Genomic DNA, 18,715 nt, shown 5'->3' with positions numbered 1-18,715 from the left:
TAGAAGCAGCTTTGAGAGACCTGGACCACAGTGAGAGACAGTGGAATGCCATTTTATTTTAGGTTATGAAAAAGATCCCCAAATCTAGCTATAATGAAAAGCAAATGCAAGACTAGAACCTTTATCCCAATGAAAATATCCTACCTAAATGAATGCAAAGTAAATATACAAAAAAGAAAAAAAATACAGTAGACACGAAAGCTGAGATAAGCCACTGGATGCTCTGATAACCAGGCAAAGGGAACGTGATCCAGTTAGAATGAGGAAAGTCAGGGAAGAACTAAGGACACAGGAATAGGCAAATACGTGAATAAATATGAGTAAACACTGTTTAAAACAGTGATAGTAACATCTTTTGCAGTTTAAAACAGAAATAAAATATATGACTACAATGGAACAAAAGGCAGAGTATCAAGGGAATTAAACCATTATTTTTCTTTATATCTTTGAAATATTGAAATACTAATTTCAAGAGTGCTCCAATGAGTCAAAGACATTTTAGAGGTAATGATTTTTCATATGTTTCAATATTAGGACAACCTTACAATTTTAAAAATTAAGGAAACCAAAGACTTTTTATTCTTATAAATTATACCAATATTTACTGTATTTGAAACTAAAATCAGACGTTTAGTTTTATTGATTAAAAATACTAAAATTACGATATTGAAAAATATTTTTGAAAAAAATCTTCAAAACAAAAAATTATTACTAAGAGTGGTGGTGTTTGAAATTTTTTGCAAATCTCTTTTAATGCCTGACAGGAATAATTTGCGATGTCTGCTATAACAAAAGCACCACAGACGAAATGGCTTAAATGACAGGAGTTTATGTACTCACGGTTCTGGGGACAGAAGTCCAAGAGCCAGGTGTCTGCAAGGCTGGTTTCTCCTGAGGCCCCTCTCCTTGGCCTGCTGGTAGCTACCCTCCTGTGGTCTCTTTCACATGGTTGTCCCTTTGAGTGTGCACTGCTGGTGGACTCTCTGTCCATCCATGTTTCCTCTTCTCATAAGCATACCAGTCAGACTGTATTTAGGAGCCACGCTAAAGCCTCATTTTAACTTGTATGTTAGTCGCTCAGTCGTGTTTGACTCAATGCGACCCCACGGACTGTAGCCCACCAGGCTTCTCTGTCCATGAGCTTCTCCAGGCAAGAATACTGGAGTGGACTGCCATGCCCTCCTCCAGGGGATCTTCTGGACCCAGGGATCAAACGCGGGTCTCCTGCATTGCACGTGGACTCTACCATCTGAGCCGTAAGGAAAGCCTCCTTGTGGAAAGGCGACTTTTAACTTATCACCTCTTTAAAGGGCCTATGTCCTAAATCAGACATTCTTGGGCACTTGGGAGTCAGGGTCTCAGCACATGAATTTGAGGGGTGAGGGACACAGTTCACTCAGTAACAATGGCTCAATAGAAGACAGCTGAATTCTGAGACCTTCTTTTGCATTAAATATTTTGCAATATTTCATGCCATGCAGCTTCTGAAAAACAGTAATCTATACTGTATACATGAGAAAATGAGTATGAAAAATGAGAATGAGAAATGCCTTAGATTATGAGAATAGTCCTGCTGCTCTAGGGTAGCAACCAAAATAATAACTGAATGTATAATTAAGTTGAATAGAGTAGAATATGAGATAATGAAGTATATTTGATTAATACAAATAAAAGCAAGAAAGGAGAAATGGAAGAAACAAGGTAACACAAGCAGACTTACACCCAATGAGTAATTACATGAAATGAAAATGGATTACAGTCACCAATTAAACTACAGAGATTGTCAGACTAGATAAGACCCTATAGGGATGCTGCTTACAGGAGACATACTGTAAATATAAGGACACAGATTAGGTTAAAAGTAAAAAATAGGAGAGATATATATCGTGTATATTTGCTTTCTACTGCTACATAACGCATTAATGGAAACAGTGGCTTAAAACAACAACTTTTTATTAGCCCACAACTCTGTGGGTCAGGAGTCCAAGCATAGTGAGGTTGGATTCTCTGCTCAGGTCTCAAAGGCTGAAATCAGTGAGTCTGCTGGGTTGATTCTTGTCTGAAGGCTGAGGAAGAATCCATTTCTGAGCTAAATCAACTTGTTAGCAAAATTCAGCTCCTTGAAGTTACAGGACTGATGTTCCTGTTTCCTTGCTGGGCTCAGTCACAAGCTGCTCTCAGGTCCTACAGGGTGCACATTCCTGGCCATGTGGCCCCTCTGTCTTCAAGGTTAGCAATGAAAAACATGGCTCACACTGACTCTCCCTCATATTCCCAATCCCACTCACCAGGAGGAGCCCCATACTTCTTAAGATCTCAACTGATTTGGTCTGGCCCACTAAGGGTAATTTCATTATTCTGAGTCAACTGATTTGGGACTTCAGTTATATTTGCAAAATCCCTTCACAAAAGTACCTAGATTAGTGTTTGACTGAGTAACTGGGAACCTCTTGCATACCAGGGGCCAGAAGTTTAGGGAGCAATTTAGAATTCTGCCTAACACACCATGCAGACACGAACTGAAAGAAAACTGTATCTAGAATATAGAAAGATATTCTAATAACCTGCAAATAACCAAAAAGAGTTATCAATTTAAAAATGGGAGAAAGTCTTGAATGGCACTTCTCAAAAGAGGATATTCAAGAACACCTAGAAAGGGATTCAACATCAGTGGAGCGTAAGGTGATGCAGATTAAACCTCTAACGTGATAACACTACCTCACTGGAACCAGGCTCTGGCACCTTCCAGTTCATGGAACTGCTCTAGTAAATGTGCCCTGCATTATCTCTGCCCCCAAATCCAATGGACATCTTTCAGTTCTTATGTCACTTTAACCTGCTGACCTTACTGCTTTGCTCCTTTCTTGGGGAGGTAAGGCAGACAGGGTATAGGTGTGATGAGGGTTTGAAGGCAGAAAGGAACAGTCAACAGAGTTGGTATCAAGTCATGCAAATTGTTTGACAATATAGTTTCTTAAGGGTAGAATTTTAAGGTTAGACCCTCAAAACTTTCCAATCAGAAAGTGTACGTTTTGTCCAAAGAAGACACATTTAGTAATAGTTAATACATTTCACTATTAAAATTTAATCAAAATAGTCATTTTAACCACAATGTCAAATTCATTTTAGGGAGACAGCTCCCATCACTCACCCGAGATCCCCTTCACAACATTGTGGGAGGGTATCTGACTTTCCTTCAGTCTCCATTAAAGTGTTGCCCTACATGCCTTATCCTTTTCAGGGGTCAGGGCCACGGTCTGTTAGGGCCTTCTGAGACCAGGGTTATAGCCTCTGGGTTCCCATTTTGACTGCAGGACTCTCTTAGTATTTCCAATACTAAGTATTGGAAAGTATTTCTAATACTTTAAAATGGACTTGGGAGTCCTTGGCTGTTTCCCTCTCTACACTCCAGTAATGCAATGTTGTGTGGGGCTGTACACAGACCTTTTCACCACTGTGATCTCCTTTGGTGCCATGTTGAAAGTGGAACTTGTCCTGAGGCTTGCAAGCCTTCTGGTCTATAACCTGGACACAAGTTCCAGATATTCTTGGATATATTTTGCATCTACCTGAAATTTCTACTACCTCCTCCAAATGAAACTGACAGAGTGAGGGGTGGTGGTGAAACGCTAGATAATTTCTTTGGAATCTAGGCAGCATCCAAACCAGTTCCCAAGCTCTTAAGATCCATGACCACTCCTTCCCTGCCAATGTATATTCAGCATCCAGGATAATTCCTGGGACATGACAGGTGTCCACAGAGGGGAAAAAAATTAGCTTCACAGAAAAATAGGTTTTTCATGTTTACATAAATATTACATGCTCACTGGAAAGAAAAACTGAAAAACACGGAAAAACACAAAGGTAAAACAAACAAAAAAACACTGGATTCTCAAAAAAATCTGAAATGAATGTCATTAACTTTTTGGAGACCATCCCTTCATTCATGGTTATAAAATGTTTACACAAATACATAGTTTTATACCATATACATTGTATTTACATTTTTCTATTATCTTAGTCTTTCCCCGCACTTATCTCACGCTTCTCCTTTTCTCCCTCCCTTTGAGGTAACCAATATTAACAGCTTGGTGTATATTCTTGTTACCTGTTTCCATGCTCATCTAATCACATGCACACATATACAAATGCATGTGATCATTACTTTAACAAAAATGAAATTTTGTACATATACATCTCTGTAATAAAGCAGTTACTTACCAAAAAATTGTGGAAACATCTTTTAGTCAACTAGTGTAAATATAACTCATTTTAAAAATTACTCTCCTGTTATTCCATGGTATGGCTATATAACAGTTAATTCACCCATTCCCCAATTAGTTGGCACTTAGTCTCCAGTTGGGTTTCATCTCTGTCTCTACAAATAATACTTTAACAAACATCCTTACTTATGCATATACTTTTGCACTGATGCTACTATTTCTGTGCAGCAAATTCTCAAAGTGAGACTGCTGGGTCAAAATGCTTTTAAACTTTTACTTAAAAATCTAAAAAATATATAGCTGGATTGCAAGTGGAAATATAAGTTGATATAACCATTTTGTAAGAGTACATGGTTTACCAAACTCCACTAGCAAAACATCTCTTAATTTTTGCCAACTCCACGAAGTGGAAGTAACATCTCATGGGTTGTTTCAATATGCACTTCCCTGAGTACTATTTATTTAGGTTCATAACACTGTCATAGGTTAATGCATTTGGAGTTGTTTTTCTATGAACAGCCATCTAGTCCAGATGGATTAAAACCTCAAGGTAAAAAATAAAATTATAAAAATCTTAGAAACAAATTTAAGAGATTATATATAACCTGGGGATTACATGGGTCCTTTGAGTAAATCAGGAATATAAAAAGGAAAAGATGTTTTACTACAAAAAATTAAAGACTTACAATATTTTACTATATAAAAAATACAAATACTAGGTTAAAAAAATATTTGGAACACACATGAGAAAGGATTAATATCTCAAATACATTAAGAGCACCTCCAGATTCATAAGAAATATAGACAGGCCAATCCGTTCTGTTGCTCAGTCATGTCCGACTCTATGCGACTCTATACTCTATGGACTGTAGCTAGGCTTCTCCGTCCATGGGATTCTCCAGGCAAGAATACTGGAGTGGGATACCGTTTCCTTCTCCAGGGGATCTTCCCGACCCAAGGATCGAACCTAGGTCTCCCGCATTGGAGGCAGACGCTCTAACCTCTGAGCCACCAGGGAAGCCCAGGCCAATAGGAATATATATATATATATATAATATATATAAGCAAATCATTGAATACAACGTGTTAAATGAATAAAATATGAAATTTGGATGAAGGCTTTCACATGCTCTTTTTATTATGAATTTTCTTATAATTTCTAAGATTTAAGATGACCAACTGCTTTTCTACATTCTTATAAAGCGTCTCTTCAGTGTGTATTTTCTGGTGAATTGCTCCTGGACGTTTTCCCACATTCATAAAACATATAGTTTATAAGATTCTTGTTACTGTCTGAACGATGATTTGTTCTCTATATTAACTGAATTTCTCTCTGATGTGTTCTTTGATGTACAGTAAGGCTGGAGCTACTCCTAAAGGCTTTTCCACATTCACTACATTTATAGGGTTTTTCTCCAGTGTGCATCCTCAGATGCACAATAAAGTCTGAGTTAGTTCTGAAGGCTTTTCCACATTCTTCACATCTATAGGGCCTCTCCCCGGTATGAATTCTCTGGTGCAGAGTTAGCTGTGATAGAGTAATACAACCTTTCCCGCATTCCTTACATGTGTAGGGTTTTTCTCCAGTATGTGTCCTCCAATGAACTGTAAGGTATGAACCTCTCCTGAAGGCTTTTCCACAGACATCACATTTATAGGGTTTCTCTCCACTATGGATTTTCTGATGTTCTGTAACGTGTACCATCTGGCTAAATGCTTTGCCACAGTCATTACATTTAAATGGCTTCTCCCCAGTATGTGTCCTCTGATGGGTGTTAAAGCCTGAGTTACTTGTGAAAACCTTCCCACATTCATTACATTTATAGGGTTTCTCTCCAGTATGCCTTCTCTGATGCACGGTAAGCTGTGATGTATTAGTGAAAGCTTTCTCACACTCATTACATTTAAATGGTTTTTCTCCAGTGTGGGTCCTCTGATGTACAATAAGGTATGACTTAGTTCTGAAGGATTTTCCACAGTTGTAGCATGTGTAGGGTTTCACGCCAGTGTGAATCTTCTGGTGCTCTTTGAGATTTACCATTTTGGTAAATGCCCTCTCACAGTCAGTACACTTATATGGTTTCTCTCCAGTATGAATCCTCTGATGTACAGTTAAGTGTGATTTTATTCTGAAAGATTCCCCACATTCATTACAGAGATAAGGTTTCTCCTCAGTATGAATTCGCTGATGTATAATCAGAGATGAAGAACGCATGAAGGCCTTTCCACATTCATTACATTTATAAGGTTTCTCTCCTGTATGCATTCTATGGTGTACACTAAGGCATGAATAATTAATGAATGCTTTGCCACATTCATTACATTTATAGGGTTTTTCTCCAGTATGAATCCTCTGGTGTTCTGTGAAATTTGCTATACGATTGAATGCTTTCCCACATTCATTACATTCATAGGGTTTTTCCCCAGTGTGAGTTCTGATATGTACAATAAGACTGGAATTACTTCTGTAGGCTTTTCCACATTCATTACACCTAAATGGCTTCTCTCCAGTATGAATTCTCTGATGAACATTAAAGATTGTGGTATTTTTGAAAGATTTCCCACACTCATTGCATTTATATGGTTTCTCTTCAGTATGGGTCTTCTGATGTACACTAAGATATGACTTATTCCTAAAGGCTTTCCCACAATCATTACATTTGTAGGGTTTCTCTCCATTGTGAGTTTCCTGATGTCTTGCAAGTTTTGATTTATCACTAAAAGCTTTCCCGCATTCACTACATTTATAGGGCTTCTCTCCAGTTTGAATTCTCTGGTGTTGATTAAGGCGTGCACATTGGCTAAAAGATTTTCCACAGACATTGCATTGATAAGGTTTCTCCTTAGTATGAATTCTCTGATGCACCATAAGTGATGAAGAAGCAATGAAAGCCTTTCCACATTCACTACATTTATAGGGTTTTTCTCCAGTGTGAATTTTTTTATGTTGACTAAGGTAAGAAGGCTGGCTGAACATTTTCCCACATTCATTACATTCATAAGGCTTTTCTTTAGTGTGAGTTCTCTGATGTTGAGTCAGTAGTGACCTGTAACGGAAGGCCTTTTCACATGTACAACATTTATAGGGCTTTTCTTTATTATTGGGTTTTTTCCCTAAAGTGAGTTCTGAGGCAGGGCTTATGACTTTGCTGCCTTCTGTATCCTCGCCAATTTCCTTCCTCAGATGGATATCTGGGATCAAATCTAAACCCTCTGTAAAATTTCCATTATGTGTTTGGTATTTGCCATGGGGCTCTTCTGCGATAACTTCTGGTTCTGGAAGAACAGATTCAAACCCAGAGCCTTTCTGAATAGTGGGGATTTTCTTGTGTTTAACTGTTCTCTGGCCCACAGGACTCTGCTGACTATACTGCAGTCTCAGTATTCTGTCGCCCCATTTCCATAATCCTCCCATTCTGGGGTCCCATAGACCATTCTCTGTGAGTTTCTGTACAATGGCATCCTGTGATACATGTTTTTTAGAAAAATCCTCTGATGGTATAGTATTCTTGGTTGTAGGTTTGGTCTCCAACTCTGGGAGGAAAAAAAGGAAAATCAAATAACTCCTATTTCCTAGGTTGAGGAGATTGTACTAACAGGATAACAAAAGGGAAGCTTGAGTTGATAATGAACATATGTTTTTAACCGCTTGCAAATTGGCCTTGTTTTCTAGGAATGAGGAGGTTGGGTTAAGGGTGGCTGGTTGAGCAAAGAACAACAGTAGTAATTCAAGGAATTTTCTTCCTATTAAAAAAAATTCAACCCTTCTAAGATCCAAGTTTCTCAAATATTTCTTCCTTTTCTCATTCCTTTTAGAGTCAAATTCTTTACAGAGCTTCTTCAAAAGCTGTAACTACTTCCTTGATTCCCATTTACTCCACAAACCAGACATTCACCCCCAACAATACTTTTCACTTGTTCTCATTATGTGTTCACTAGCTTTTCTGTGAGGGCTTTTTCTGACATTTCCTTGTCAGAATAGCTTCTTCAAGTCTTCGTATGTATCTTTTTTTGCTCTCAATTTAGATTTAAAAAATTGTATTTATCTATTTAAGTACAGTTGATTTATTATACAGTGTTGTATTAATTACTGCTGTGCAGCAAAGTGATTCAGTTATACACACATATGTTATTTTTTAAAAAATATTCTTTTCTGTATCTTTTTACAGAACATTTATGGAAGACACTGATTTTTCAGAAAGTAGGCTGAACTAGTCAAAATTAATATAGTTGTGAATATTACAAGTAACGACAATTACTTTTATCAAGAGTAGTTTTGCAACCTTTTTATAGGTCTTAAAAAAATTGCTGACAGTTTCAAAATTTTCTTAAACAATTATACTGGGTGGTGGTGGTTTTATAATTTATTTGTATATGCAAACTTAATATTTTACTTTTTAAAACACTTTCATACTTCTTGAAAATTTTAAATGTATTTCCAAGTAATCACATCTAAATTTTTTAAAAAATGGAATCAAAATCTGTGGTTAATAAAATGATTTTATGAAAAAAAAATGGTTTGATGATTTTAAAACTCAAGTTAAGTAGAACTTTCAATGAATTCACAGGGTGAGACAAAGGTCTGAATTCAGGGTCATCAAAAAAAAACCACTCTAGAACCCAAGGACTAAAACCCAGATGATTTAAATATCTAAACGAATTAAGGTGACAGGATTTTTTTTAAGGGAAAAAGAAAAATGGGAGAGAATATGACCAGCATATCTGAATAAGAGAGAGTATTGAAGAGTGTTCTTTAAGTAGAAGAAAAATAATCTTAGTTAAAAGGGTAAATATTGGTTAAATAGGTAAATACTATATTTTGATTCTCAACTGATTTATTGTTCATATTCTCGTAAGTTAAGATCCTGGAAGAGTGGAGGGGGGTTCAGCAGGCTTCTAAGTGAAGAAAGTTAAATCATCAGTCAACAGTTTTAGCTTAAAAGAAATCAGTGATGATCCTTAAGAAAGCACTTTCAGGAAAATGAAAGAGATATCAGATACATAGTAGTTAAACAAATGAGAAAAATATAAAGTTAACTGAAGAGGAGAGAATTGAAAGAGTGAAGAAGAAATGAAAGAACAATTACGAAAATCATGTTCCCAAGAAAATAAAATAGGATGGGTTGGGGACTACAAGTACAGGGCAGAGATGAGGGAGAAGGAAAGGAGAGAAAAAGGGAGAGAGGGAGAAAAGGGAGAGAGGGAGAAAAGGCAGGAGGGAGGTGTAAGGAGAGAGGACGAGATGGGGAGAATCTTTTCCTCTGAGACAGCTTTGAACAAAGATACCCCCCAGATATTTCAAATATTCTGCTCCATCCAAGACCTACTGACTTAAATCTCATCCTCCAGTTTCTTATTAACTCACCCGAAAAGGGGGTTCTTGAAATTTCTCTCACTACCACCCATGGTCCTTTTCCATCCTCCAAATGAGATATCATGTCTGGTTTGGAAATTGCAAGCCCTGCTCAGAGAAAAACAAATAGGATTTGATTGTGTCTATGAGCAAGAACCAGGGTCAACCGCTCTTTATCTCCTGTGTGGAGTGGCTATGAGAAGTTCTAGAGGTGCGTTGTCCAAGGCAACCCATGGCTGCCAAGAGCCACCTATGGGTATTTAACTCTGAATTTAAATTAGTTAAAATTATATACAACTTAAAATTCAGTTTTTCATTTTACTAGCCAGATTTCAAGTTCCCAGTAGCCACAGTGTCTACTGCCTGTCATACTGGACAGTACAGATGCAGCAAATACCCACCACAGGAGAACACCCAACTGTACAGCAGTGTTGTAGAGAATTACAAAGGGACCTCAAAGAAGCTCTAGACTGTAACCCTAGGTTTGGAAATAATCTGTTTAGAAAGAAAATAAACATATTTGTTCATTCTTTCTAGAGAAACTGATAACTCTTACTCTGGAAATGACTGGAAAAAACTTTAGTCCTCAATCGGAGGGACTGTCAACACTCTCTAAAGTACGTATTTCTTACTCCACAACTGGCAGACCATTGAGTTAAGAGCAAGAGACGGTATAATTCCTAACAATATGCCCCTAAGGCTGAGATTTTAATGCTTAAATTTTAACCCAAAATTCAGTTAAGTATTTTAGAGAATCTACTAGCTTCAGTAAATCTGGTCCAGTGGCAGGTACATATGCACAGAGCTTATCCGTACCCAAGGAGACAAGATTCCTATAATTCTCTAGCATCACGTCCTTGTGCAGGTCCCTCTGTGTAGGGTCCATCAACCTCCACTCTTCCAAAGTGAAGTCTACAGCCACATCTTTAAATGTCACTGATTCCTGAAATAAATACAGAGATCACTCAGGGGACTATACAGTTAGACCTATTAGGTTGATTAATACATACTAAACTGGGAAAGAAAACTAGTAGTTTCCACTCAAATGTTTCCTTCCTCAAAATCCTGCCTTATGTATATTATCAACTTTTTTTCAGTTCTATTCTATAAAATATGGCTTAATAAAATACCTAGTTTATCATTCAGATTGTAGTTAGAGAATATTATAAGCTGTCTGAGAAAGAAAATAAGAAATCATGGGACCTTGCAGAGCTTTTTCGGTCAGGTTATAAAATATATGTATATGTGTCTTGTAAAAAAAAAATCAAAGAATGAGCTATAAAATTGTTTTAATGGTTACCTATTAGAGGAAGGAGGAAATAGAGTGAAGAGAACTGGAACAGAAGCTAGATTTCCTTGAATATTTCCTGCCTTGTATATTTGACTTTTGATCCATACAAATACCTTGTATTACTAAATTTAAAAAAGCAATTCCTAATAATTAAAAGTAAAATGAAATCAACTGGTAGCATACACATTCATCAGAGAGGAACTATTTTGAGCATCTTTAAAACAGTAATTTTTCTGTATATCTCTTGAGATATATTCTGAGGAGAAGAAGAACTGTAAAAAACAGCACATTTTCAGTAAATAATCCTATTGCTGGTGGCAGCAATGGAAATGCTAAGCTATTTTGTAACTGTTGTATGTGTGTTAGTTGCTCAGTCAGTCTGATTCTTTTGCCACCCCATGGACTGTAGCCCGCCAGGCTCCTCTGTCCATGGAATTTCCCAGCAAGAATACTGGAGAGGGCTGCCATTTCCTACTCCAGCGGACTCTTCCCTACCCAGGGATCAAATCCAGGTCTTCTGCACTGCAGGCAGATTCTTTACCATGTGAGCCACAGCATTTACCCACATTGTGTGCGCAGTGTTGGATAAAGCAAATTAGAATACAGTATCATTTAGAGCTAATAAATCTGACATGCGAGAAAGAACATATAGATTCAATATCAATGAGATTATGTATAAACTCCAGAAATTCAAAACTGAATTGGAAATATTGGTATAAACTCACAAAGTAGTTTAAGGAAAATATCCCATCATACTTTCTAGCTTTGTCCACTGAAAAGGTCTAGAAATGATAACCGAAAAGGTACTTTTATGCAGTTTAGACTGCGACCTCTACAGATTCCACTAAACAAAACAAGGACCTGGAACTTTCTGTCATAATTAAAAGCAAGGAAACTCTCAAAGACTACCAGGATAATATCTAAGACACTGGAGACGACTTAAAGAGGCTCCCACTAGCCAAAGATGGGAAGACTTGAGCATCAATAAGAACAATAACTGTAATGGATTTCAAAAATATCTAATATATTTAAAATTATTATTTCATTATAAAACTAAAAGGATACTCATTGATCAACTTTGGAGGATTCCTGGAGACTGGTAAATAAAGAGAAAGAATCAACCCTTGCCCTTCTTTTCCTATACAAACATCCAGTTTGCACAGTAATAAGATGGAATCAGATAATCAAGCCTCTGTAGGCAAGAAGTGAAGTATGTGACACAGGCTACTTTTTAATTAGGAATTATAACATGACCACCTGTCAAATTAGGGCTGCCACCACTAGGAGAAATGAAATCGGTCAAATTGATGCTACTAGCCCTGGGGTTACGATACCGATCAAGCAAGATGGTATGCCTGGTGAACCTGCAATGGTATTGGAACATTAAGAATTAGGGCAGTAAAAGAGGAGCTGTCACTTCATTCCCCTTAAGATACAATGCCAAGTAATTACCTTTACCAATTCTGGCTCTTCTGCCTGAAGGTGAAGATCTTTCTCTGGCTGGAAAACTTGAGGACTCTGAGGGGACACAGGATAAGATCACTCCATGACTGGCTACCTGTTACATACAGCACAGCCTCAACAAGCACCACCAGTCCACCACAGATGTGGTGTATATACACATCTTCTACTGTTTTATTTAGGGATGAAATTAAGGTCCATAGCAACATCCAATCATAACTTTCTTTCATTTTGTTTGAGACAATGACACACACAAGACTGAGAAAGATGTAACTGTATAGATTTTAAAGGCTTTAACAAATAACCTATCAAAACAAAAATAAACATATAAGGGGTCTTAGATGCCACATAATTCTTTTTCCTATGAGGATGAAGTCTGTTTCTCAGAAATTATCTTACTCAATATTCAAACGCTACTAACGCCATCTGTTTTCTACAGTTAGAAAATCATTACCATGCCTGGGGGTTGGAGAGCATGTCTCCGTACTCATTCAGGAAATATTTCAGGGACCTCTCACAACACTGTTTTCTTCCAAACCTTAAGACACTGTATGCCTATAAGGACCTGATTTTATAAATTAAATGAAATTTTACTATACCTTCTAGGAGTACTTACTGATTTTGGATCTTGTGCCATTTTTAAAAATTAAGGGTAACAGAACTATTTTTAAATTTCATTGAGAAAAATGTCATCTTAATTCTTCCATTTCAAGTTCTTACATTAAAAATACAAATATTCAGCTTCCAGAAAATCAATGATGATGTGAGCTCAACTTCTGATAATTAGAGATGGGTTTGATCAGGCCTATACTAGACAAATACTTTAGATCTACTAATAAAGTGAAACACTTTGATTTTCATTTTATCTTTTCAAGGATTTGTCTTAAGGACTATTTACATGTTATATATTCTTGCTATCAAGAATAAAAGATCACCACTACAGGTTATTATGAATCATTACTATAACAAATTGTATTTGTTGGGACTACTTTTCTTCTGTCTCTTCTATTTAAAAAAGTCACTTCTAAAACACAGCTTTAATCACATTACTACCCACCTCAAACACACCCAAACACACATACATGCATATATACACTTAAATGTCTTCAGAGAAACATGAAAAGATTCAGCTTAAATATCTAAATTTCAGTTCTATCCTTCTCAAATATCTATCTTGAATCACTAGCTCACTCACTGTTCTCTGCCTCAGAGCCTTGCCTTCTCATCTGAAGTGCCCTCACAATTAATTTATGACAATTTAAATCCCACTTGTAATTGGGTCACAGCTTAAATCTAACCATCTTCCTGAGCTTTCCATGACCGATTTAGCTCATACTAATATCCCATTTCTTTTCTTACATAGCACTCATCAACTTTATCATACTGCTCAACAACTATCATTCACCTAAATAAATTATGTAACTGTTTCTTTTGTAAGCCTTACCTCAGTGAGACTGTAAGCTCCCTACAGCCAAGCACTGTGTCTTAAACATCTTCTTTCTCTCCATGTCATCTATTAAGCTTGATCACTTCTTAATGGGTAGAAAAGAGGAGAACACTAAGAGTGGGCACAAGGGGAACAGTCCCTATGAGTTAAGGTGTGTGTATGTATGCATATGTGTACATATATTCTTTTTTCAAAGTTTCCTAAACAAAATTTTCCAATTGGAAAATCCTCCATTCTGCTATCGCATAAATAGCTGAAATTTCCTGGGAACAATACAAAGTTAACATCATAAGTAAATTTCCCAGACTTCCTATCATATCTCAAGATAGTGCATATATTGTTTGAGAGATCTGGTGTCTTGATATTTGTTTCAATATGCATAGTGAATCTCCCTATAGATTACAAGCTTTACTATGATGAACCCAATTTTCATGAATCAAAAAATTTGATTCAGTTACCAAAAGGGGTATGGGTGAGGTACAGAAGTCACACAACTTTGGGAAAAGTAGGCGTGCTCTCAAACCAGGACAATAGGTCAGATCAGATGAGATTTCCCCAACTTACCAGAGGTCCAACTGAAAAAACTACAGCAGCCATACTCTCTTCCTCTGGGTTCCCCTCTCTGGAAAAAGGGAGTCCTGTAAAGGCAAATCTAAGAAAGAGAAATAAGCCATGAAAATCAATCTTGCCTTGGAAATCTCAGATGTACTAAGGTGAAATGTTGACATTACAAGTAAGTATGACCTCTCTAAAAATTACAAATTAACCCCCAAGATCAGTGAGGGAATACTATTCTTACTAGTGTAGCTCTTAATACTACTAAATGCAGTCACAGCTAGCAGATCAAACATGGTACAAGCAGCTTTTAAACTACTTTCTCAATGACCTTCACATCACCCAATGGAAACTACATTCCCATTTCACATATGAGAAAACTGAGGCATAGAAAAATTAAACAATTTTAAACAATGCCATGTAGGATTCCAAATCAATCTAATTATAATGCCCATACTGTATCCATTACATCAACTTGCTGTGTGTTGTGAAAGAAAACAATTCAATCTTTCCTTGCCACAATTACCTCCTCACCTAACAATGAAATAATCTAATAACCTCTTTTTTCCTGTCTTTCCTGTGAAGAGTCAATTTGCTAACAGTTTCACAGACCTCAGCTTCATGTAGAGAGCACCACAACTTCAAACTTAAAAGATATTACAAAGCTTGACATGCTTCTCTCAATCTCACATTCAAATAGATCTTTTATCTATCCTTTCTATATCAGGCAAAACCAAACAATAAGGAGCAGGATAGTAATAACAATATGCCTAATAAAGGTTTTACACTGTGGAAAAGCAAAGTGGCAGAGATCTTGTTCAGATAGCCGAGGCACTGATTCTGCTTTTTGTCTTTGGTTAAAGATATGGCCTTGTTGATGTTGAGTTTGGTTTGAAGACAAGAGCTTGAGGTTTGAAAACATTTTCTTAACAAGTGCATAGTTGCGGAATGATGCGACAAGGGCATATAAACGGGCAGTAGCATAGAGAGAATTGAGCTTTCCATATCTTGTGAAATTCTACTTTTGAATAAGAGCTTCCCAGGCAGTTTGACATTCTCACCACTCAGCAGAGCTTTGGAGGCCCAAAGGGATCTATGCTGAATCTGTCCCTCCTTTACGTGTATAATATACTTTCACTAAGAATCCACATCCGAGACTTCCCTGGTGACTCAGTGGTAAAGAATTCACCTGCCAATGCACGAGACACGGGCTTGATTCCTAGAAACTAAGCCCGTGCACCACAACTACTGAGCCTGTGTTCTAGAGCCTGGGAGCCACAACTACTGAAGCCCAAGAGTCCAAGAGCCCATGCTCTGCAATGAGAAGCCACAATAATCAGATGCCTGCACCCCACAACCAGAGAACAGCCCCTGCTCACCACCCTAGAGAAAAGCTCTCACAGCAACGAAGATCCAGCAGAGCCAAAAATAAATAATAAACCAACTTTAAAAAAAGTCTGTTGTGCATCTATACACTAATAATGAACTACCACAGAGAAATTTAAGAATCAATCTCATTTACAACTGCTTAAAAAAGAAATACTTAGGAATAAATTTAACCAAGAAAGTGACAGACCTGCATACATTGAAAACTTGAAGACATCAAGTGGAAAGATGTTCCATGTTCAAAGCCTGGAATAATTATTGTTGTTAAAAATGTCCATACTACTTAAAGAAATCTATAGATCCGATTCAAAATCCATCAAAATTCCCAAGGCATTTTTCACAGAATTGAGACAAATAATACTAAAATTTGTACAGAACCACAAAAGGTCCCAAATTGCCAAAGCAAGTTTGAGAAATAACAAGGCTGGAGGTATCATGCTTCCTGATTTCAAACTGTTACTAAGCTATACTAATGAAAACAGAATGATATCGGGAAAGATGCAGATTAATGAAAAAGACTAGAGTACAGAAATTAACCCACACATAAATGAGCAAGTAATTTACAACAAAGGAGTCAAGAATATACAACAGGGAAAGAACAGTCTCTTCAAAAAATAATGTTGGGAAAACGACACCGACTTGCAAAAGCATGAAACTGGACTACCAACTTAACCCACGCAAAAAGATTACGTCTAAGTGAATTAGGGACCATAGGATCTCACTTAAATGTGGAATTTAAAAACAAAACACCCTAGACTGCCAGATACAGAGAATAGATTGATGGTTTGGGGGACGGAGGAGGCGGGGTTTGGTAGCTGTGAAGTTGGTGAAGGTGGTCAAAAGGCACAAACTTCCAGGTACAAAATAAGTAAGTCCAAGGGACTTCCCTGGCGATCCAGTGATTAAGACACGGCACTTCCAATGTAGGGGTACGGGTTCCAACCCTGGTTGGGGAACTAAGATCCTACAAGCCGCGTGGAACGGCCAAGAAAATTAAACAAATAAATTAAAATAAGCAACCAGGGCACCACGACTAGAGTTAATAATACTGCGTTCTGGGAATTCCCTGGGATCCAGTGGTTAGAACTCCGGGCTTTCATTGCCCTGGCCCAGGTCAAGCTCTGGTCGGGGAACTAAGGTCTTCCATGTTTGAGCAAGCTCCGGGAGCTGGTGATGGACAGGGAGGACTGGCGTGCAGCAGTCCATGGGGTCGCAAAGAGTCGGACACGACTGAGCGACTGAACTGAACTGAAGTTGCCCCAGCAACAAAGACAAACAGACAAAAAAACCTGTGCTGCGTATCTGGAAGTTGCGCCCTCAGGAAAAGCTGCCTCCGCTTTCCAAAGGCTGGAGGGGGACACCTGTCAGGTTCCCGCTATCGAACCCCAGTCCCTCCACGCTGCCAAACCCAGGACGGAGAGATTCTCCTTCCTCCAACCCGTCTGCCCTCCTCAACGCCCTTCTCGGCCCAGTCTTCCTCAGTCCAGGCGCGGCCCCGGGAGGAGGGGAGGGTGCAGCCGCGCCCCCGCCCAGCCCAGGTCCCTCTCCCAGAGCCTCCAGGTAGCCCGACCTCGGCCGCCTCTGAGGTGGGCGGGTCAGCTCCAGGCCCGAAGCCCCACCGGAAGCGGCGCCGCCCCCGACGCCGCCCGGAGCCGAGCGCCGAGGGAGGGGTGAGGGGGACCCGGCCAGGCGCCAGGGCAACCAGTACCTGGCGGCCGCCTGAGGACAAGGCGCTTTCAGAGCAGGGCGTGAGCCCTTCCAGCAATGGCGCCGGCGGCAGGAGCGCCCGCGGACGGCAGTGCGCCTGCGCAGCCGGCGGGGACCACGGCGCCCAGAATCCTCCGCGCCGCCGCCGCCCTGCTCTTGCATCTCCTCTCAGATTTGGTGCGGGAGTTGGCATCGTAGACAGTTTGTGGACCTAAGAAGTTTGGTCAGATTGAGAGATCACGACTGTGTGTCGAGCACTAAAACTAGTGATACAAAGAATGACACAGCCCTTTCCTCTGAGCCCTTACATTTGACTAAAGAAATAAAGCCATTGAGAGAACAAGAGTGTGTGATTCGCTGTCATGTCAGACTCTTGCGACCCCATGGACTGTAGCCTACTAGGCTCCTCTGTCCATGGGATTCTCTAGGCAAGAATACTGGAGTGGGTTGCCGTGTCCTCTACCAGAGGATCTTCCCAACTCAGGGATGGAACCTAGGTTTCCTCCATGGCAGGCAGACTACCATCTGAGCCACAAGGGAAGCCTCATGCAACTAATTAAAACCCCAGACGCGCGCTGAGGTTGGGGTTAGGAATGGGGGAATTGGGGATTGCGTGTCCACCTGTATCTGCCTCATTCCGTTTCTTGGCCGAAAAATCATAATGCCTTCATTTTAATTTCTGGATCTTTGAATTTTTCCTTGGCTCATCCTAATAATAAATGTTGACATTATTATTTAAAGCACGTTTTCGTTCCTTTGCCTCAGTTCCACGGTTTTGATGCCCAAAGGCCATATTTCCACATTGCGTCACAGAGAATCCTCAAGGTTTCTAGAGCAGCTTCCCTCAATGATGAGACTGTTAACTCTAATACCAACCCCCGCCCCCCGCCCACCTTCCCCCCCCCCACCAGTTTCTGGCATCTTAGCTCCCCAACCAGGGCTTGAACCTTGGGCCCACGGTACTTAATGTTGGAGTCCTTCTGGTGACTGTTTTTCATGAAATGGAAATAAGATTGTAAAGTCTTATTATAATTTGTATTATTTGCCTTAATTACAAAATGTATTCAAGTGCATTATTTGAAGTATAACATACAGCAGAAAGGACAGAAATCATAACTCTACTGCTTAGTGATTTATTACCAAGTGAACACGCCTTTGTAACTACAACAGTGTAAGAAAATAGAATAAAACTAGCAACTCAGAGGCTCCTCTCCTAGACCTCCATAAACACTACCCATTTTGTCCTGCCAAAGCTAAGGACCATCTAGTTTTCAACCCCACAGATTATTATC

The 18,715-nt window shown here is 38.9% G+C and overlaps 1 protein-coding gene across 2 annotated transcripts; it reads right to left on the bottom strand.

Annotated features, from left to right (window-relative positions):
- Positions 1-1,781: 1,781 nt before the first annotated feature.
- ZNF624 (zinc finger protein 624) lies at positions 1,782-17,500 on the bottom strand. 2 transcript variants are annotated; one of them, XM_088828923.1, is made up of 7 exons: positions 17,425-17,475; positions 14,340-14,427; positions 13,773-13,860; positions 12,320-12,385; positions 10,393-10,519; positions 9,589-9,684; positions 1,782-7,757 (listed from the first exon to the last, which is right to left on the bottom strand). In XM_088828923.1, the coding sequence occupies exons 5-7, from the start codon at positions 10,460-10,462 to the stop codon at positions 5,536-5,538; spliced, it is 2,388 nt and encodes a 795-aa protein (XP_088685049.1). In that variant the 5' UTR covers positions 10,463-10,519; positions 12,320-12,385; positions 13,773-13,860; positions 14,340-14,427; positions 17,425-17,475; the 3' UTR covers positions 1,782-5,535. The 2 variants fall into 2 exon arrangements, with proteins under 2 accessions (XP_088685049.1, XP_055254472.2); XM_055398497.2 differs by lacking the exon at positions 13,773-13,860 and having other exon boundaries at positions 1,802-7,757; positions 17,425-17,500.
- Between the last annotated feature and the right edge of the window lie 1,215 nt (positions 17,501-18,715).

Source organism: Moschus berezovskii, chromosome 20 (assembly GCF_049115385.1).
Source record: "Moschus berezovskii isolate FMDL1 chromosome 20, NW_MosBer_1.0, whole genome shotgun sequence".
In the NCBI taxonomy this organism is placed as follows: Eukaryota; Metazoa; Chordata; class Mammalia; order Artiodactyla; family Moschidae; genus Moschus; species Moschus berezovskii.
Note: the sequence above shows the minus strand (reverse complement) of the source record. Positions and strands in the feature narration are given on the sequence as shown.